Genomic DNA, 22,623 nt, shown 5'->3' on the forward strand with positions numbered 1-22,623 from the left:
ACGATATTTAATGTCTGGCTTTCCTTGGGGGAAACCTTTAAAACTTTTCTGTCAATGATTCTTCCAGAAAATTAATCGTTCTCTGGATTGATTAATGGCAATCCGGGTCCGCAAAGTCCAAACAAAGTGCGATGTTGTTCGAGAAGTCTCTGTAAACAATAATGTTGTATGAATCGCATATAGTGGACAGCTTAGATCAAAGTACAATGCTTGAACATAATTTCTTTCTCCCAGTAATCTCGCCTCGATGTTGTCTTTCTCCGAACGTTGGAAGAGCCAGCTCGATCGATTTCTTCTGTATAATCGATATTAATTTATATTTCTTCAATTATATGTACATACTTTTGCATCAAAATTACATTTGCCAAATTATTATGTTGCCGAAGATATAAAACATCGCAATACATGTAATATGGTATCTAGAAAATGTTATTTAATAATAGAACTATCGACTTTTACACGTACCTAAATATATATTAAAGACGATTATAATTAAACGGTTGCATTAAGGAAATGAAATTTTAACGAGATAAAATCCTGTTAATGGATTGAATGTCTAATAATAAAATTGAAATAATATTTTGATGCAACGGTTCATTGTGGAACTTGCGAAAATATTGTAGATTATAATTATAAGTGACATAATGAAAGAAAATGGATATGTATGATCAAAAGTCAATATTAATTTTATCACAAGTTATTAATATTCTTCATTATTATAAAAACAATAATCGCTAAACAAAAAAAAGTCATTCATAAGAAAAATACGATGACCAAACGATCGCAATCTTTGTTGGTAAATTTATCATGCTCAGCTGTAGCAACTCTCTATTCATTTTTTGATCCCATTATAAATGAACATGCAGAATGCATCTCGTTGCCTGTAGCCTGGTCCGTAGTTCACTGTCTGACCGCGATAATTCGCGAATGCCACATTTTTCGCGATAAAGTATGAGGGACGAGAAAACCTATTGACATGATTTAGGGAAAAATATATTAGACTTTATTTACCATCGAAAACGCTATTTTATCTATTTTTCCGTCGTTTCTTGTTATTAAAATTAAAGATCATATATTCGTTATATCCATAGTATACGTTATGTTGACAATGAACTTTCGTACTTAGCCGTATATTTAACAGTGAGTTTCGTATTTGCGAGGAATTTCGATGATTGGTGATTAAAGAAAGATGTTTTGGATCGAGGATCGAAAATTTTTAATTATGATTAATTTGATACGCAATTCAAAACTAAATATTGTTTTTGGAATAGTTATCGTAATATTTAATAAGAAAATGATCTAAATCTTTAGCGATTGAGCCAGAGGAAAATTAGAATTTTATCAGTTTTAATCTTTAAGATAGAAACAGCGACGATTAACATATTCACCAAGGCAGCGATTTGATAGAAATTATTAGGCGAACGCTCTATTGATTTCAGAGTTAATAGAAAATCCTATCCTAATCACTGTTCCCTTAACCAATAGAAAAATCAATTATCTTGCGGATAAAGTGCCAAGGACTGGTTGACACAAAGAGAAAACGATTTAACATTCGTTATAAGATCGTTTCATGCAAATATATGTTTGATTTTTCGTATTATCTTACAATATCATATCATTAATTATATTGCCAACTTTATTAATAATTTATATTAGCTACCATTTAAAATTGGACTCTTAGATAGATATAAAATGATGCGATTAATAATATTTGATAACATTAGAGAATATTCCGTTCTCTATTGTGCAATTGGAAGTTTTAGCAAAGATTCCAGAGAAGTTTTTTGCTTCACGTTATCAGAATTGATTCATTTAGGACAGCAATTCTGACAGTGTTCTACTGTTTATACTTTGAACTACATATTATCCCATCGATTAGATACGTACATCACGATCCAAATCGATCCAACGTTCATTTATAAGCAATTTAATTGTTCCTCGGACGAGCTGGTACCGTTTGAAACTGGCGGAATTCTAATCGACCATTGTCGGGTCGAGCAATCGTTGGATTTTATTGATCTTTACGAAACAGAAAATATATCGATCTATCTAAATATTTTGGCGTGCCGTTCTTTATAGCAAATTACTACATCTTCCTAATTCTTGAACAATTTTATGGACTTCAACTACAGTAATCAAATTACGCTATCGTATATTCAGTTTGTCACACCTCAGTGCAAATGTGTTGAAATTCGAAATCATTTTGAGCACGCACATTTCAAAGACTTTAAAGTTGCAAATTTAAAAATATCCATAAAACTTGCTCGTTCGTTATTGTTAAACGCTATTCTTGAAAATCTTAATTCTTACGACTTTTTAATACTACAATATAGCAAGTGTTTTATTTACATACAGTTAATTCCCTCGTGCGACTGCATATAATAATCAGAATTTTAATAATTCAATTTGTCAAATATCATTTCTCCAAATCTCAAATTACTCAATAATCCAAAAATATCAAACAATCTTTATCTCTTATTTCCTTTCAACGTTCATGCAACATGCATTCGATGCATTAGCGCAGATCAATGATAAAAAGTCGCTCGATAATAGTCGGGGATAACCCGATCGATCATAAATTGAGCTGTTCGTCGATCGTTTTGATAACGATTCTTAACGATTCTTTTTCATGTGTAATTTTGGAGCCTGAAAGATATTGACAAAGGGGTCATAATTGCAAAATCTATGTACGAATGATACCTGTACATCTCAAGATACTCCTACGAAACTCTTACAACGTTAAAACAATCCTAAGCTAAACGATGTACATCAATGACCGCCGCCACTTAATACTTGATATTTACGATCTTGATGCTACGTCGTTTCCACTCGATATAAACAAAGTTTATTATTAATCGTTTCTCGAGACGATATTTAACCCGTACAAAGGTACTCCGTTCAGATAATTAAAAGCGAGAGAGCACATTGTTGGTCTTTCGCGACGTCGCGTCGCGTCGCATGCTGCGCTAGATAGAGGAAAGGGAAAGTGTTGGCGCAAAAATAGAAGAACGAGTGGCGGGTAACGGTTTCAATATAAAACGACACGGCCACTGCAACCGATTTCGTTTTAATGCAACGCGTGGGCCGATCAATCACGGTGCCGCGATTACTTTTACTTCGATCGACTCACCCGGGTGCAGTGCATTCGAAACCGCGTAATAGTGCGTTATGTTCCTCTTTAAATAGTTCATTCCTTCCTTTGTTTCTAAGTGTCGTCGACCATTATCGCTAGCTTCATACATCTGCCGCTACGAATTCACGGCTTACTACTTGCTAAGTATCTACTACTACATAAAACCTCTTCGTATGTTCACCTCAAGACGACTTCAAGGCTGTCACCAGACTGTCACGAGATAGAGAATATAGAAGGCTCGATCAATCACGTTCGACGTCTTTGCTCCATCAATCGTGTCACCGTTCGCTCGATCGATAGACGTCAAAGGATCCTGAAGAACATCTTCCATCATCATTGAATAATTCAAGCTTTAAATACCTTTCTTCTCGAAGTAATAATCTTCTTTTAAATAATCTTACGTTTCATAATTGAGATTCTTTTGAAGTTCTTCTAAAATCTCTTCAGCGTTTATCTTCATTATTATAAGGAAGCGAAATATCGAGGATCTTCCTTTAAATAGTTCGTTTAAAAATAATCTTACGTTTCTGGAGAATCGGTAAGAAACTCTTCTTCTAAAATTCCCACGGCGTTTCCCTTCGTTTTTATAAAGAAGCCAAGTATCAAAGATCGTTTAAGATCAAGTCTGGATAGCGACAATCGGTAAGGCGAAGAACCGCGTCAACAGCGGACTGACCCAAAGTCCGTCGCCGATTCCGCCGGCGTTCCGCATCGATCCCCCACTTTGTTCACCGGAAGTAGATACAGCCAATCCGCGGGGCAAATCGCTAGGGCTCACGCGAAATCCTTGTCGATCGTATAAAAGCGAGCAACGCAGGACATGTCGCCGAGAATCGATCCGATACGCTGGTCGAATCTTGCCAGCACCAGTTTCCGCACTTCAAGAAGCATATCCATAGCTGCAGCTTCCGTCAGAGGATCGTTGATCGGCAGCTCGAAGAATCTTCAATATTTTGGATCGATCAATAGTGTTAACGTCTCTGGGAGCAAACAGAAGATAGCAGGATTCGCGATTTTGAGCCATCGAACTATTCCAAACGTTGCAGAGATGCCGCACGCGATCGACGTGTATTATCCGCGGTGAGTATGATACTCGGATGAAGAAATGTCATCCTGGTTGCGTTTAGAGAACTTGATGATGAGCGGTGAGTGTTTTGGAAGATCGTTTGCTGGTTGGTATTGAAGCGAACTTGAAATTTGTAGGAAAGACCAAGTTATTTGATTCCTCCTTTTTCTTTCAATGGATGTTTGAGTTTATTTTTAGGAACTTTAATGAAATTTTTCAATTGGAGGGGAAGATGGAATTACTTGGTATTTTTTATTTTTTATTTTTTTTTTTTAGGAATATTTGAGTTGCTCTTTTAACGAAGTTTCGGAGTAAAATCGGAAAGAAGATGAGATTACTTGATTTCTCGTTTTAAATTGATATTTAAAAGTAGATTCTTCGAGAAGGGAAAAATTTCAATAAAATTTTGAAATAGAATTTAAATAAATCCTTTGTGATCATTTGGTATTTTTTATTTGAGATAAATAAGACTGAATTGGATAAATATTTCGACTAATAACGAGTGCGTTACAAAAACTTTCAAGTAAAATTCAAAACATTATGGTTCGCAATACCATAAAGAGTTTAAACATCCTGCAGATACGATTCAAGTATCACGCAAAATTATAATACATGTCCCAAATTCTCTCATAAGTATGTATAACTAAATTATATTATTTTTAAATCATTTCTAAAAGAGGAATCAATTTGGGTCAGAGACTGGAAAAATTCCGAAGCAATTACTGCATAAAATGATTCTAACAATGAGAGATAGATATGAAACTTACTATTAGCATAGAAACTATTCAGTTGACTCTATTTGACTGCTATTGCATAATGTATCATAATATCCAATACAACAGCATCATCGTTGCGTAATTTGCATGCACTGTTTATTTACAGTATCATTAATGCTATTTTTCTATAGAAGGCAAACATCACTTTTTATCGTCTGCGACTGACTTTTGTTTTTAAATTGTAATAATTATACAAAATAGGTTTTCTAAATATAGTTTAGTGCCGTCATAGTGTCTACGGAATAACTGAGATAAAGCGATGATGTTTAGTAAAGACAACACAGAATATATTAATTAATATGTTAATTAATTGATCTGCCACTTCCGGAAACTGGCGCACCTTTGTACATTAATTCATTCACATTTTATTATTTTAATTTAATAATGTAACTTTATATTTTATTATGAGATTATTACCATTTACATCCCAGTTAATTTTTATGTTTGAAAAATTGTCGTTTATTTAAAATCTCCTTTCTCTACTTCTTTGTTACGAATATTTTCTAAACGAATACAATTTCATTATTATCCTTTTATTACAAGAAATTGCTTTTAGTTAGACAATTACATTTTCTTTAGTTGACAACTATTTCTAAATAACGAAGCTTCTATGTTGCTTTTCGATGTGGACAAATAATAGTAACGTGTAAAGTATTCGTCATGCTTTTACTTTTCTTTTAACAGAAAAGTACTCCATAGTGTCTACTCTAAACTATGTATGTTCGTCGAAGCATGAAAATTTTTTAAATGCAGTTGCAGCATGTACTTATAAAGGCAACAGGTTTGCCGGTAAAAGGAAAGGGTACATTTTCATGTACGGTATGCAACAGCATGAAAGTTGCGAGATCCTTTTCAACATCATCAATGAAAAGTAAACGGGTAACTCTCGATCATACTTTGATCTATAGAGACAGGTTGTTACTTCACGAAATATCGCAATGAAAAATAGCAATGTAAAAATTCATTTTTTCCTTTAATCAATGTTTCTATAGTGATAAAGTAAAAGTTATTAACAGACACTCTGTGAGACACCCTATATAAGATCTGTTACGCTGATCCAAAGCTAGTGATTAGGCTTTCATGCGTTAAGTAGAGTAGCGTAGAGTACTTCGAATTCATAGAATGAATATCGCAAAGGAAATGCGTTAAAAAATATTAATATCTCTCAAGAGAATGTATTTATAAAAAAAAAGTAAAAGGATTAAAAGAAAGATATAAAAATCTAAGCATTTGAATGTGAAATATTTAATAAGCGTTAAGAGTATTTAAATTTTCATTTTATTTTACAGAGTGTCCACGTTGGTCACCAATGTGGCGAAAAATCCATCCATCAGCAACAGTTACGATTATATAGGGAAGATACCGTTGCTGAATACACTGACAGAGCCCCTTGCTCCAAAAGTTTGTTCATACGTCGAGGAATGTGCATCCCTTTGCTGTCCTAAGGACATTTACATTTGCGATGGAAGCGATGCAGAGTACGATCATCTGTTGAAGCTTATGGAAAAGAATGGAACAATATCGGCTTTACCAAAATATGAAAACTGGTACGTGTTTAATTCATACGAGAGCATATCAAATTTAGGAAATTCTTTGAATACGTAAGTTATTTTGAGCAGTCGTTCTTTGGACATTTGCCAATATTTTCTTAAATAACGTCTGTCTGTCATAAGGATTTGAAGATATAATTGAGCAACATAAGGCTTAGGAAATTTTCAAAATATTTTTCAAGATATGAGCTAGTTATCAAGTAAAAGATAATAATGACAAGTATATAAATAGAAAGTATTGGTAAAATAGCTGTAAAAGGATAATTAAAATGCGAATTTTTAACCCTCCATCTGCATAATAGGCCGTTTTCGACCAGTAATTTAAAGTGGTTTTCCATTTTTTTCATATCTGTTTTTGTTTAAATTTTGCTTTGCTTAATAAAATTAAGGTAACGTGTAACAATAAAAACTATTCAATGATATTCTAGAAACTTAGAAAATTATTTAAGAATTTTGGAGATCTTTTTGTAATTCAAAAATCTAAAAAAATCTGCTTGGACTTGTTGTTAAAGAACACAGTATGCAGACGATGCCAGCAAAAATAAGGTTGCAGACGGAGGACTAATAGCTATTTTTCTATACTCTCAAAATTCTAATGAAAATTCCCTAGCTATTTGAAAGGAAATTTTCAATGTACATAATTAACGTAATATAAATTGGACTTTTAGTTGGCTTGCTAGAACGAATCCAGCGGACGTAGCACGCGTCGAGAAATGCACGTCCATCTGCACCGACTGCAAACGCGATACTATTCCTACTCCACGTAACGGTGTTACCGGAGAACTGGGTAACTGGATTTCTCCGGCTGACATGGACAAAGCTATTCTTGAACGTTTCCCAGGATGTATGAAAGGTAACTCCAAAACCTTGAAAAAATACATCTAATTCCTTAACACATCCGAGACCGGCATATTTTGCTAAGATTGCCCCTACTGGTTTTACCTAATTTTGGAACAAACGATTATTTTATACTTCAAACTCTATTTCATAATTCACTTTTCTAATCGAAAAATTATTTTACTTACAATCCAAGGATTGATTGATAATCAAGCAATAACCGATTCATAATTAAATACTGATGTCGAGTTAATCTGAGTTAATCAATTTAGTAAATAAAACAAACTTATAATTCCATTTTAATAATCCAGGTCGAACAATGTACGTCATCCCCTTCAGCATGGGTCCAATGGGTTCACCTCTGTCAAAGATTGGAATAGAAATCACAGATTCCGCATATGTCGTCTGTTCCATGAGGATAATGACCAGGATGGGGAAAAAGGTCCTAGAAACCCTTGGCAATGAAGATTTCGTCAAATGTCTGCACTCTGTCGGTGTACCAAAAAGCGACTCCAAGGTTGAAGTTAACTCTTCCTGGCCCTGTGATCCTGAAAGGACCATCATCCTTCATAAACCAGCCAAGAATGAAATAGTTTCTTACGGTAGCGGTTATGGTGGCAATTCTTTGCTTGGAAAAAAGTGTTTCGCTCTGAGAATTGGTTCGACTATTGCTAGGGATGAAGGATGGCTTGCAGAACATATGCTCGTACGTAACACTGTATAATAATTCGCAACTTCACCTTGCATGTAATATGTTGAAACCTTTAAAGGCAATTGTATCAAAGTTTAATTTTATAGAGATTACTATCATATAGATTAAGAACAATTATCTCAAATACTAAGCTTCGTTTTTAATATAAATTAAAAGCAATTGTTTTAAACACTAAATTGATATAATATAGTTAAAGGAAATTTTGTGTATGTCTTGAACATCAAGACTCACAATATAGATTAACATAGATAAGACAATTGTCATAAATATCAAAACCTACACTTTAAATAAAACTAAAAATTTTTAGTTTTTAAGATATCAAAGCAGTGACAACTTCACTATTATTCTTATAAACAGTTTCAATCGTTACTTGGCATTTGCAAGTACATTAGTCGCCTAAGATTCTGTATCAGTTACCTTTTGTAGATACTGGCTATCACAAATCCAAAAGGTAGAAAGCGTTACATTACTGCAGCGTTCCCCAGTGCTTGCGGCAAGACCAACCTAGCCATGATGCAGCCAACGTTACCAGGGTACAAAGTCGAGTGCGTGGGAGATGATATCACCTGGATGAAATTCGATCAGGAAGGCAGACTCCGTGCTATAAATCCAGAAAATGGATTCTTCGGCGTGGCACCCGGAACCAATGGCGCTACCAACCCTAATGCTATGAGAACTATCTTCAAGAACACTATCTTCACCAATGTGGCCACAACCAGCGACGGTGGAGTCTTCTGGGAGGGATTGGAAAAAGAAATCAGCGATGACGTTGAAGTAGGAATTCATTATTACGCATGAAAGTATTTAAAAAATCCTTATCATTAAACTGCGGATATTTTTCCTATTTATAGGAAATTTAAAAACTCAACATTACCTAAAACTTTCCTAAGTAAACATATTTGTATAGATCACCGACTGGCGGGGCAAAAAGTGGACCAGAGGATCTAGGACCCCAGCAGCGCATCCGAATTCCAGATTCTGTACACCAGTCAAACAATGTCCTATCGTCGATCCTGCTTGGGAAGAACCAACAGGTGTTCCCATCGATGCTATTCTGTTTGGAGGACGAAGACCAGAAGGTATTCCTCTTATATATCAAGCTAGAAACTGGCAGCATGGTGTTTTCATTGGAGCTTCGATGAGGTCTGAAGCTACTGCTGCAGCGGAACATACGGTACGTAATAATTCGAAGAAGAATCATTTGAAAAAGGATCATCAAAGAATTATTCTATACTAAATTCGGATCATTATTTTCTATTTATACAAAGTACTTTATTAACCAATTCGAGACCGGTGATTCAGACATTATTAAATCATGCAATCCCTTATTAAGCTAATGATGACGGCTGATCCATGACTGAGGACTTAACGCATGGGTCGTCTGCAAAGATTTATATTGTCAGTAGGCTACGAATTTCTGTACATACATTTACGAGAAATTTAAAGGTGTGAAAAAGCACAAAAGGCAGAAATATGCAAAAATATTTATATAAAATATCAAAAATACAGTGCCGATTATGAATGAAGTGAATCTCTGCTTAGATTCCATTTTTTTTTTTTTATTTGTGTGTTCATAAAAGTCTGAATTTGAATAAATACTCAGTCTAATTATCAGCCAATTTTCGATTGCAACCAGAAAAATTATTGTTAGAATACGCTAGTCTCGAATGTATTGAGAAATTTAAAAGGAAGATATAAATTCTTCATCTTGCTTCTCTATTTCAACTTTATGTTGAGAAACTAATTTGTATAACAATTGATAATCAGGACAAAGCAATCATGCACGATCCGTTTGCTATGAGACCCTTCTTCGGCTACAATTTCGGACATTATCTCAATCACTGGCTGAATATGACCGAAGTGAAAAATGCCAAGCTACCAGCTATATTCCACGTAAATTGGTTCAGGAAGGATGCGAATGGCAAGTACCTTTGGCCAGGATATGGCGAGAACTCACGCGTTCTAGATTGGATTCTTCGAAGGCTCGACGGCGAAGACGTTGCGGTAGATTCTGCCATAGGTTTATTACCAAAATTACAGTCGTTCAATTTGGAAAACTTGAAGGAGAATATAGATATGGAGGAATTGTTCAGTTTACCGAAAGATTTCTGGCAAAAGGAAGTTGAGCACCTTAGGGAATATTTCGATGCGCAAGTAGGCGATGATTTACCTGCAGCCATTCGTGAAGAGCTCGATCGTCTCGCTTCTAACGTGGATAAGCTTTAATCCAATCGTTTGATCCTTAATATCGTGGAAAATTTGACTAACATCGATGTACATCGAATTGTATTTTTTTCTTTTTTTTTTTTATCAAAAGTAAGGTATTTACAACGAGGACTAGAGAGATTCTCAAATTAAGGATCATATTAAAGTTCAAATTGAATCCGTACAGAGATCGTAGTCCGTACCGAGATTAAACAGGTAGTTGTTAGGTTTTTTTATTATACTGAACCTAAACGTAGTATTACGACGATTTCTACTTGAACGTCGAACATAATTGTCATATTCATTAAAACATTTTTCTTTATGTTTACTCTTTCAAATAAATGCTCCTTCTTTACACTTTACAGTATCGTTTTTATTATAAGAAAATACTTCTTAAAAGTAAGAACAGATTTTTTGTAAGGGATCGCGTGTGAGGATAATAGTGTGCAAACTAGCGAAAAAAGCAATTTGTAACTTAAAGAAAGATATGTATTTTTGGATATGTATTTTCTAATAAAAAGTTTTAAGAAGATAACAAGTTGTTTTACAGTTCTTTTTAAAGCTACTCAGTTCAAGCTATTTATCCGGAAGGCAATATTTGGATGGATTTTATTTGAAATAAAAGAAAAAAAATTGTTTTAATTGCATTTATTATGATCCAATATTTTAATTGTCTAAATACTATCAGTGAAAGACTTCATAATTCATATATGTATAAGACATTCAAAATTATACATTCGGATGTATATTACAAGAATATTGCAACTGTTCACATATATAGAATTAGAACTTTAAGAACAATTCTATACTGTATATTGAATTTAATATAACTTACACAAAAGAAATGTGTCGATATTTCTTGTTCGAACTTAAATAAACAATTTATTTCAATCGGTATGCCATATACATACTATATGTTTAATATAGATAAAGAATAATGCAATTTACACGAAGAAAAACATAATCTATATATTTTGTATAGAATAGATTATCTTTAAGAAATTTGTTTAAATTTCTTGATTATTATATTAATAACTTTATACCCGTATGTTAAGTATCGAGAAATAAGTTAGAGACCTATATGTCGAGGATATAATATATACTATACATATATTATATGCTTTCAAATATATTATACAATTTAAAAAGAATGGCTAATAGAATAAAGTATCACACGTGTTAAATACGTAAATTTTGTAAAAGGATTTAGATATTATTCAAAGTTATTCTTGCTTAAAATATTGCACTTTCTTAAATGATACGTATACTGTTTCCTTATTTACAATTTTAAATCTTCTATGAAAGGAAAAATAAAAACAACAATCTGAAGCATCTAAAATAAGTAATATAAATTTTGTCTAATGTCACATTTAGGAAATTAGTAAAATGTCCGATAAAAAAAATTTCTTGTGAACTAAATGAAGGTATTTATAATTTTTAAATATAAAGGAAGTATTAAAAATTCGCCAAAGAATATTAAAGATCACTTCACAAGTATTTCTACTTCTCTTTATCATTTTGTTACGAAATCTTCAAACTTACTTATTTTCTTCTTAATGAGACTGATCATTATTTAAATACTTTTTTGGATGATACTGAATGACTCAACACAATGTATATCTGTGAGTAATTCTTTTGCATGTCAATAATTAATTTTTTATTACTTCTAACTTACATTATTTTGTGCGAGAAATTGGATGTACATACATATACTATTTATTTTATTCATTTTGTGCTATTATAATTTTACACCTTCATTTAGCTCTACAATTTAATAATATAATTTTAACAATAAAGAATATTCATTTTATTCCACAATTCGCATTGATTAATTTCTAAACCTTCATTTATATTGGTCACTAAAATGATAATGGAAAAGTTTCCTTACATACACAAGTATTATTTTCCACTTCCATGCAATTCTACTTTAAAAAATACAACAGAATATGCCTATGAACTTCCTCCATTTGTAATCAAAAGCTTCTAACTTTATAAACAATTTTCTATGTACAAGTTCTACACGTTTACAATGTCAATACATTGATTATCTAATCAACATAAGTTCACAAAGAATTACATGATATATATATGTATATCTTTTTTATTAACAACCTATTTTTTCCAACTTCTAAGATCAACTAATATATTCTGGCATATACTTTGAAGACTAGATCAATACATTTTTCATCAGTCCTTAACACTTTGCACCAATTTTATAAGATTGCACAGATAATAGCTGTGTCCATTTCCTAATCTTATCTCCTTTTTTTTCTTTATATATTTTACAATGTTTCTATAACTACTGTACAATTCTATATTATGGCTTCACAATAAGTAATATTTGGTTAACAAATATATTAACACTTTCGCGCCCGCATTGATTCATTTCTCATTCAACTCTGTTATGCATATATCTACCCCTTCTCTCTCTTACCAAAATTGCAGAAAGGGTATCCCCTGAGGTTTGATAAAATCATGAAACAAAAAAAAAAGAAAAATATCGTGCCATCGATCACGAAAGTGTTAATAAATTTTATATCTTATTGACATATTTTCTTTATAGCCGTTTATATATTTTACAACACAATATCTGGATCTTTCAGTTGAATTAAAAGTTAAAACTATAATAAGATATAACAGATAATGATAAGCAATTAGTTCTCAAATAAAATGTAACATCTGTTAAAAGAAATATTTCAAGCAGTATAAATTAAAATTCACTAACAATATAATTATCATATTCATAAAAAATAATGCTTGTAAAATATCAATTATAAAATTTGTACAATCTGAGATAAAATCGTTTTATAAATAAAGTCCAAAAAGGAAATCATTCCTGGTTCGCTATTCTTCACGTTACATCGTTGTATTTGAATCTCTAACTTATTTTTTAAAATATAGTGCTGACTGGATGTTGAATATTAATTGAAAATGACATATTTCACTACATCCTTTTTAATTTTCTGAGATTCACAAATTTAAATATGTATACTCAAAATATTAATGCTTAATGTTATCCCTTGTTAATTTATGATACGTTTTAGTAAAATATTTGAAATATCACTTGACAATTCATGAACACATAATATGTATTTAGTTTCAGTGAATATGTTCAATTTCAAAATGCATAATGAAATAATCCTCCTGATATTGGACAAGATGCATGTTCTTAAGTAATGAAACATATAGTGCACTATAATGATGTCTATGTAGAATTATCTATATCTATAGATAATCTAAAAAATATAATTTCAAAGATATAGAGAGCTTTAGTTTTTTACAGTGCTCTGTAATGTTTATTGAATACAACGCAATTGCGATGGCAAGTGTTGTCAGTAAATTTAAACGTAATTGTTATTTTAATCTACATTAACTACATTTCAGTGTTGGTTTAATGTTCTAGTTCATTAAAATTAATTTAAAAGTTCACTCTTTCACGTGTATAATTTTAGAGTTCGTTAAGATACTAAGAAAAAGTTATATGTCACCTTTTTCTATCATTTTGTTCCTTTTCGTTAAAATAAAATGTCAGGTACATACTTCTCACCCACCATGTTTCTTCGCCAATGTTTCCAATGCTCTCGGTATACACAAAGGGCATAATATTTCCGGCTTAGTAGTCTGAGATAACATTTTTCCTAAGTACTGGGCTGTATGTGGAAGAACTAATGATTCGGATCCCAGTAACTCGGTTTCCATCGTTGGAATTACTTCGGTTTTATATGTAGCTAGTGGAAAATGATGTCCACACGTGAATATCATTGTATCTTCTTCAGCCTCGAGAAATCGATATACTGCATCCGGATCCTAATTTCATAAATAAATGTTTATAAAAATAATTGTTAATTTAAGCAATACTTTAAATAACAAAATAAATGTACTATAATTTTATAATCTACCTTAATGTGTACAAAAGATTTGGAGTCATGAATATTAGAAGACACAGTGCTTATAACTCCTTCCATCATTTCTTTTGGAGTATTATTTCCACTTGAGCCTGGATATCCAGTCAATGGCGGTCCAAATTGGTCAGCCATTAAGGAAGATAATAGTTTAATGAACTCAGGCATAGGTTGGCCTAAAATAAATAGATAATAATTTAGTATAAAGTATTTATATTCGATATGATATTTCAAAACGTAAGATTGCTTACTTTGATCGATATGATGTAATAACATGGAACACACTTGAAGACAGAACTTAAGAGAAAAACAGTTAATTGCAGAAAAGTTTTTAGCTTCGCTATTATTTTTATTTATATCCAAATATTTATCCATGATCTCTTGGCTGCAAAAATATTTTACGATTATGACGACGTTATTTAAAAACGTACAATAAATAAATATAATAAATTTACCAGAATAACAGCAATCCGAGGGGATAAAAGATCGATTGAATGTGTTCCAAAAATATATTCTCTATACTTTGTATCGGTAAATCGTGTTTAATCCAAAACTCAAGCGCATCTTGTAACATTTTACACTTGATAGTGTCCGCTTCGTTTTCCATTTCATTCAAGAAAAACTTAATAACTTTTATAGCTTCATTGGTTATATTATTCTGCCGAGATCGAGCAATTTTCTTTTCATAAAATGTCCCGTTGTTTTTGGGCAACTGATCTACACTTTCCTTTATAGGAGTAGAAGGAGGAGAAGAACTGTCTTTAGTGGATGTCTCTGCTTTCTTTTGCTTTGGTAATTGGTTTTCCTTGAAAATAAGACTTTCCAACCATTCCTCCGAATCAGAACTAGTGTCAGAATCGAAACTATCCCCGAAAATCCCCATAGGTGCATTTTCACATTTAATATCTCTGCAAAGTTCTTCTAAGCCACCCTGACAATCGAATGTGTATAGTTCTTGTTGAAGCGTTTGCAGACTATTCAATGATTTGCTTGCAGGAATTTTCATTTTGTTCCTAGCGGCACAATCTTTTACAGAATCAATCAGATTCTTCTCTATCTGTTTGTTAAAAAGTTCAGTGTTTTTTCTAACGTGATGTGCTGATGAAGACTTCTTTAAATCACACTCATCCAAAGACTTTCGTTCTGTCTTCTCGCGCAAATTTTCAGACTTCACTTTTGAGCAAGATTGTAGACTCAATACGTGTAAAATTTTCAATTGATACGAAAACGCATCGGAAATATTATGCTGTAGCATAGCTATTTTTGAGCAAGCTTGATAGTTTCCCAACTCGACACACTAAAAATATAGATATAAAATTATTAATTATACAAAATTTTTATTAATATATCGTTATAGAACTATAAGTTTTAGTTGATTCTTTTAAAAATTATGTAAGATAGTAAAAAACCAACCTTCTCTATAATTCTTGAGGAATCATATAAACCAGAGAAATATTCTAATGCATAATGTAGCGTCAATTCTCCTGGTGATTTTTCGATAACGCTTAAAGGACGAATTATACCCGCCAGAGAGGGTATGTCATAACTTTGATAAGAAATAATGGGAGCGGGAATATTAGGAACTTGACTAGGCACGTCCAAAGCTACATGCGATGCGTGAGGGAGCCGTACAACTCGCTTTTTAATCAACACAAGCTTATCGTCGGTGTCACGTGCATCTTTTGCAGGAAGCCGACCTAATTGTGCTCTACTATTATTACCCCAAGCTAGAACTGTACCTCCTGAAAGAGAATACAGCGAAAAATGAAAACATTGTTGATAGCAGAACCTGAAACTATTTAACGAGAATAATCACTTAAACTAATTAACTTTAAACTAATCAAAAAGTCTACATCTAGAAGCATAAGGGAATAATGAAGCTAAATTTTGTACTATAAACATAAAACTTATTTTCTTCAAGCTCTTTTTAACATTCGTCAGCACAACATATTATGTAGTTTAGATACCTGGTTGAATAGCGACTGTATAATCGTATCCGCAGTGAATTGCAACAGTTTTAATTATAGGGTTTATTTTTTCCTTGGATTTACTACTTTCTGTCTGGAATGATCTGGCTTCATCATGTACATTTCCATTTCTCTCGTTCACTGCAGAATTCTTTACATCGTCATTTAAATCTTGCTCCTCTTCCACTCGTTTGTAAGCATTATGCCTTGGTGGTACTTGTGCAAAAATCGAAGCAGGATTGTAACACAATGGCGTAGGAATCGGCACTTCCCGTCTGCTACCATTGCCTATCTGACCATCCAAATTTCTGCCCCACATATAAAGCGATCCATCCTTCGTCATGAGAGCATTATGGTGGCAACCAGCCGATATCTGTTACATTATTATTAATAGATGTGTTATAAAATTTAAATATAGGGAAAATGTCAAAATAAAAAAAAGAAAAACGATAAAATACGATAAAATAGTAATCTTGTTAAAAAGAATCTTCCAACTAACCCGGATGATATCCCCTTTGACTAAACTCGTATCTACAATGGTTGGTTTCAAATGTGTTTGAGCTTCTTCAAGGGACCCGACGTTTACACTTTTTAAACACGTGTTATCTAATTTTTTTCGTGATTCTGTACTAATACCGCATGCTTTTGATTGTACATTTCTATTTTGTGCATTATTTTCTAAGACTTCTTCATTTGTATCATTCATGTTTGCGGAATCCGTGACTTTTTCGAACTCGTCAATATTTTCAAACTGCTTCAAGTCTCGTTGTTCCAATATTCGAGTTCGTTTTTGCGTTTGTGCTTGCAATCGGAGAACTTGGGGACTAGCTCCCCATATATATAACTTATTTGTATAACTAACAGCAAGCTAACAAAAAATAATGTCATTAGCAAACATGTGTAATCTTTACTTTTATTTACTTTAATATGTTAAATGATCATAATCCAATTAACTTTTTTACCTACATTGTGAAAATATCCAGTTGTGATAAGAGCTATTCTTTCTGATAACGAAACTTTCATTGGCACTGAACTCTTAACATTACTACCCACACCCAATTGCCCAAAAATATTACAACCAAATGCATACACAATACCCTCTGTTGAAAGAGCTAATGTATGTGCATGACCGGCAGTAATGTAACGTATAACGGTACCAAGTAAAGACGTAACTAACGTGGGAGTCATTTTTTTGTCGGTATTACCATGACCCAATTGACCATGAACACCCCAGCCCCATGTGAAAACTCTACCATCTGCAGTCAATGCTACTGAATGGTATTGTCCAGCTACTGCATCAATAATGACTTCTTGAGCCAAAGAAGTGATCAATTCAGGGGTTGAACATTGTAAAACTTTCCCCAGACCTAGTTGACCAAACTGACTTGAACCCCACGCGTAAACACCGTTATTAGTTACTGCCAGTGTATGACAGTGACCGCAAGATACACTGAGAACCTCAACTTCCATAAGCCAGAAAAAAGTTATAGCTTGAGGTGAACCATATCTCAATACAGATGGACCAATTCCTAATAATAATTAATATAAGTATAATACATATAAAGGGTATAAAAAAATATATCTTTAATTGCATGTATATTTACCTAAACATCCATGCACAGAACTTCCCCATGTATAAACATTTCCGTTCCTAATAAGAGCAACATGAGAGAATCCAGCACATAATGGTCTTCTTTTGAAATCAGCACCAGAATTAGTATTTCTATGATCCTAGTTTAAATTATATAAATATATGATTATCTATTTAACATGAAATACTAAGCAGTTTATGTGATTATTACCTTCTTAAATTCTAATAATTCAATGTTACATGTAATAGATTCTTGATGTAAAATAGATTTTTTACAAATCAAAGTCAGTAAAATTAGTAAAAAAGTTTCTATGATTTCTTCTATGAGTGTATCAGCCTCATCCTACATAAGAAATAAAAATAGTTCATAATTATATGAATAAACGAATGAGTTAATCGAATAATAAATTAATTATACATACATTTTCCACGAGATCTATAGAATCACATTGACTAGATTGAGAACTGTGCGAAGTAGTTCTATGACGTAATCGGCATCGCACTACCCTAGGTCTTATTACTGGATTCGTTGGATCGTATAGTGTTACTAATCTCTAAAACACAATAAAAATATTTCCATTAATTATTTTTATATTATATTATATGCTATTAACGTATTTATGTCATAAACACAATTTAAATCCTACCTGAAGTACAAAAATTTGAGAGTCTTGAAGATTATCAAGAATAAATGACATATGACTTCTAGCTAACTCAGGATAGACTAACATTGCTTGCATTAGACTTGGTTCACTTATACATATCAACAAACCATCTAAAAAAATTGTTTTATGAATAATTACATAACTATAATTATACATAACTTTAAACTATATTGTAATTATAATCATGTATTACATGGTGTTGGTTGAAAATTGCTTATGCTGAAAGTATGTATTGTCCTCATAAGAATATCTAACATTTGTCCATAAAGACCCTTCTGTGTTGCTAAATGATGTAACACTTCCCACAGACACGTCTGTCCAGCGATATTAACTGCTAACAATTCATCGTAAAAAGAATTTGTAGATAAGAAATACCTAAAATTCAAATGATTTTTATTGAATATTTTCTTCATAAAATTTTTATAAGTCATATCTGAACGAGTTTTAGTTAAATGCTTACAAAAATTCTTTATATATAGCTTTGGACTTTTGAGATGAAGCTCGAAGCGTTCTTTCGATAAAAGCGAGAACACATAAGTTAGAAAGATGTATTCTTGGTGCAACAGGCATTTCGCTAATAACCGGGGAAGTTAAACAATGTGTAAGACAACGTAATAAATCCGCTGTATAACCAACAGAAGCAAATTTTAACATACTCTTCATTATTCTACACTGAAAAAACAGTAATCATAAAAATTATATACAAATTTAAATGAGGAAACAATGTTAACATCTTTCTTATATTTACTTACTTTAGACAATTTATAGCAAGCTACAGCACGTGGAAATTCTTTATTAGTTAAAAGTATATCACCAGCTTGCTCTAATAATTGTTGTGCATTAATACCAAGTACTATAGCCAACTTTGCTGCTTTTTCAAGTTCATTATTTTTTAATACTAATTCCATGAAAATTGATAATATTGATTTCCTGCAAGTGAAAACGATATGATTATTGTGAATTTTGATGAAACTGATGAGATATAATAAGGATATAACACTGACCTTAAAACAATTTTATATACAGAATGATTTGTTACAATTATACAAGTATCCACATGAGGTAATTCGATTTTAATATCTCTTACTCCCTTTGGTAACATGTATTTATGTTTAATTTCTTCAGAAAGTGTTGTTGGTGCACTATTTGTACAATCAATAGCTCTGTACACGGCACGTATAACTTCTTTACTATTCACCAAAGAAAAGTGACCAACGATACACTCTGGATTAAATTTACCATTATCACTCTTACGAGTTTCGGATAATCTGTCTGATATTACATATATTACACGTTGACTGACGTCAGTAATAAAAAAAAATCGCTGAGTTAATAAAACATTTCTACATGATTCAAATACTTTATGTGCTGATAAAGGTACAGTAGTAAAATTAGGTCCATATACCTGCAATATTAAAATCGTTCCTATGTCATATTTATTATTATAACTAAGAATTAATAAAATATTACTATACCAATATCTGATTTGTAATAGAATGGTAACATGTATATAATTGTTGTCCATCCCTATCTAACTGAGACATTAGAAATACATCTTTTGACATTGCTTCTGGTGTTATCTGATTCTGATTTACTTCTGTAGAAGAGTCAGAATTAATAGTTATATTTTGTGTATTTCTATTGCTCGTAATATCTGTAAAATTAGTAAAAAGGCAGTTAAAAGTTGAATTATTCTCATTAATGGTCTATAACAAAATTAAATAATTATTGAATTTTATGTGTATATACAAACCATGATATTGTAAATTTTCTCCTAATGTCTGATTTTTTGTTTCTATTAACTTTTGTCTAAGAATTGCAATTTTTTCCACAGACAACTGCTTGAGTCCTTGCAATCTGGATCTAGTAGAAGCAAATATCTTGGTATTATCATACATGTTATCATTTGTATGCAATGCATTATATGATTCCCCATTCTCTAAATGATGCAAACAACTGTATGTACGCTGTTCCAAAAGTAATCTCCACTGTCCTCTGGATTGGCTTGTTATCAGAAGAGATACAATATCATTACTTTGATCGCGACAAATATGCAAACTGGCAATATTCCCTTTGATTTGTGTGACATTTGTTTGATGGCCAGTTTCAAGATTTATAAATATAATCTCCCCATACTCAGTTCCAATAATACCAATTTCAGCTGGTATTACTGTACTTTGCCACCATACAATTGCAGTAGGCCTAGAAATTTTAAATTATAAAAATATAATAAGTGAAATATTAACTCATGATTATGTTTCATTACAAATTCAATTATAATATGTACTTTGAATGGGATGACTGTGAACTAATAGAAGGAAAAGAAGTTATATCATCATTAGTCCATCTTTTGTCCTTCTCACAATTTTCATCTACAAAATATAGAGCAGGGATTATATATACAGATCCATCAACACTTGTAGTGAGCAACCACGATCCCATAGAGTCAAAACATAGAGCTGAGATTTGTTTGTGAGATCCTTGGAACCAAGGTATTCTTTTAATTACTGCAGTAGATACTGAATCTTTCTTATAATACAAAAAAATGTCAGCATTTCCTGTTGTAAGTGCTAAAAATAATCTCTTTCCATATTCACACTGTGCACTGTGTTGTATCTCCGTTGCTTTAATCAAACATTGTAACTTAAATAGCCTTTCTTCAGTAAAACTTGTCATTGGCTGAAAGCCCTCTGTGCCTATTTCTGCAATCATTATATTTATGGCAATTGGTAATCTTAATACTACCTGAAATATAAAATATTATATTAAATTCTCTAAAGAGATTTTATTAAAAATATTATCATACAGTACCAGAAGAAAAAATACAATATATATTTTTATAAATTTCAAACTTAATTAGTACCTACAAAGATAATGTAATTATTAAATTTTTAAAGATGTACAAGATTTTATATCTATCAAATTTCTAATTCCATAAAAATGTAAATATAATACAGTCAAAAAAAATAAATAGGTGAAAAAGATCAACATCTACTACTTACACATCATCTATGACTTACACATATTTAAATCAATAATTAATAAATTATTTGTCATATACATAATCTAAGAGATCGTGGAAAAATTTACATAAGATGTAATATTCATATTATGCTATTTATTATTATAATCGTGCAACATAACGCGTAAAATATTTATGAATATATTGCAAGATATACCTGTGTTTATGTGCTTGTAAAATAATATAGTTAACGAGGAGAAAGATTTGCCTATTAAGAAATTCTTGTTGTGCTAAAAATAAATGATTGCAAAAGTAATCTAGCTTAAATATCACATTACGCATTCCGTCGAAACGTATTTATTTTTTCCCTACGCGAAAAACGAAGAAAATTAATTATTTACAACGCATTACATTTTTACAATAACACCGCCGTCAAATTTCCAAACGTCAGAATACCAAGGTTATATTGCATTATAATCACCACTATAACCATCATGAAAAAAACAAAATTACTAGTTCATTACGCAAGCGAATATTTCTTGCGTATGCGCCTTGATAGCTAATCTGTTTTAATAATTTTAATATTTTTGGGGCAGAATTAAGTACTTTTAATTTATATACACAGGTGTACGCAGGTACCGAAAATAAAGAATGTTAATGAATACAGTGCATACAAAAAGTATGAACACATACTTCTATTTTTCTAAGAAGTCAAGTTCTACATTTTTTTTCATAGCATCAAATTTTGATAGTCATATGAAATTATTGTTAAATAATACGAAATTTAATATAGTAAATACTATAATAAATAATATACTATGTCAATCCTCATATTGGTCTTAGGACCGTTTCTTCTCAAGTTTATATACAAATTTTTCTCACAATCATACTTTCCTAGATTTCACGATTATGAATGCTTTTTTAAGCGAGAATATATGTTTGCATATACTTTTTGCCAATATAGAAATGAAAAAGCAGTCCTATATACAGACCGATATAAGGATTGATACAGAGATCATAAAAGAAACCGATATAGATAGAAATTTTAATTTTTCATAACAACTAGGCATTTAGAATATCTTTATATTAATCAGAACCGTTATCCATAATATTAACAGTAGTGTTAATAGTAGTTATTAACGGCTATTTTCGAGACCGTCTTAAATTACATCACTGAACGTTCCCTGTTGTTCAAATGCGTAAGCTAATATATGGCGGACTGCGTACGTGCGGATGTCTTCAGCGAAAATTTAAACT

General features: G+C 31.8%; 2 protein-coding genes and 1 long non-coding RNA gene across 4 annotated transcripts; 1 reads left to right on the plus strand and 2 right to left on the minus strand.

Annotated features, from left to right (window-relative positions):
• Positions 1-980: 980 nt before the first annotated feature.
• On the minus strand, positions 981-3,676 carry LOC122566071. Its single transcript, XR_006316385.1, has 2 exons — positions 3,535-3,676; positions 981-3,446 (listed from the first exon to the last, which is right to left on the minus strand). It is a non-coding gene; the product is annotated as an uncharacterized LOC122566071 (long non-coding RNA).
• Positions 3,440-10,814, plus strand: LOC122566067 (phosphoenolpyruvate carboxykinase [GTP]-like). Its single transcript, XM_043722789.1, has 7 exons — positions 3,440-4,213; positions 6,265-6,522; positions 7,194-7,378; positions 7,674-8,068; positions 8,501-8,848; positions 8,982-9,248; positions 9,842-10,814. The coding sequence occupies exons 1-7, from the start codon at positions 3,954-3,956 to the stop codon at positions 10,298-10,300; spliced, it is 2,172 nt and encodes a 723-aa protein (XP_043578724.1). The 5' UTR covers positions 3,440-3,953; the 3' UTR covers positions 10,301-10,814.
• A 98-nt stretch (positions 10,815-10,912) lies between these two features.
• LOC122566064 lies at positions 10,913-21,843 on the minus strand. 2 transcript variants are annotated; one of them, XM_043722782.1, is made up of 20 exons: positions 21,584-21,843; positions 20,692-21,106; positions 20,158-20,606; positions 19,880-20,058; positions 19,409-19,809; positions 19,157-19,334; positions 18,865-19,076; positions 18,598-18,779; positions 18,387-18,514; positions 18,162-18,293; positions 17,951-18,082; positions 17,753-17,879; positions 17,115-17,677; positions 16,648-17,016; positions 16,149-16,521; positions 15,595-15,923; positions 14,637-15,478; positions 14,433-14,566; positions 14,179-14,357; positions 10,913-14,086 (listed from the first exon to the last, which is right to left on the minus strand). In XM_043722782.1, the coding sequence occupies exons 2-20, from the start codon at positions 21,078-21,080 to the stop codon at positions 13,823-13,825; spliced, it is 5,562 nt and encodes a 1,853-aa protein (XP_043578717.1). In that variant the 5' UTR covers positions 21,081-21,106; positions 21,584-21,843; the 3' UTR covers positions 10,913-13,822. The 2 variants fall into 2 exon arrangements, with proteins under 2 accessions (XP_043578717.1, XP_043578716.1); XM_043722781.1 differs by having other exon boundaries at positions 20,692-21,149.
• Positions 21,844-22,623: the final 780 nt, after the last annotated feature.

This window comes from Bombus pyrosoma, linkage group LG3 (genome assembly GCF_014825855.1).
Source record: "Bombus pyrosoma isolate SC7728 linkage group LG3, ASM1482585v1, whole genome shotgun sequence".
In the NCBI taxonomy this organism is placed as follows: Eukaryota; Metazoa; Arthropoda; class Insecta; order Hymenoptera; family Apidae; genus Bombus; species Bombus pyrosoma.

Excerpts from the sequence above, each read along its gene's own strand:
- LOC122566064 (XM_043722781.1), bottom strand. The coding sequence starts at position 21,116 with ATGATTGCAGAAATAGGCACAGAGGGCTTTCAGCCAATGACAAGTTTT. Across the intron at positions 18,780-18,864 it reads GCTATATATAAAGAATTTTT|GTATTTCTTATCTACAAATT; the intron begins GTAAGCATTTAA and ends TTTGAATTTTAG. Across the intron at positions 14,087-14,178 it reads AATCTTTTGTACACATTAAG|GATCCGGATGCAGTATATCG; the intron begins GTAGATTATAAA and ends TTATGAAATTAG.
- LOC122566067 (XM_043722789.1), top strand. The coding sequence starts at position 3,954 with ATGTCGCCGAGAATCGATCCGATACGCTGGTCGAATCTTGCCAGCACC. Across the intron at positions 4,214-6,264 it reads ATCGACGTGTATTATCCGCG|AGTGTCCACGTTGGTCACCA; the intron begins GTGAGTATGATA and ends TTTATTTTACAG. Across the intron at positions 9,249-9,841 it reads CTGCTGCAGCGGAACATACG|GACAAAGCAATCATGCACGA; the intron begins GTACGTAATAAT and ends ATTGATAATCAG.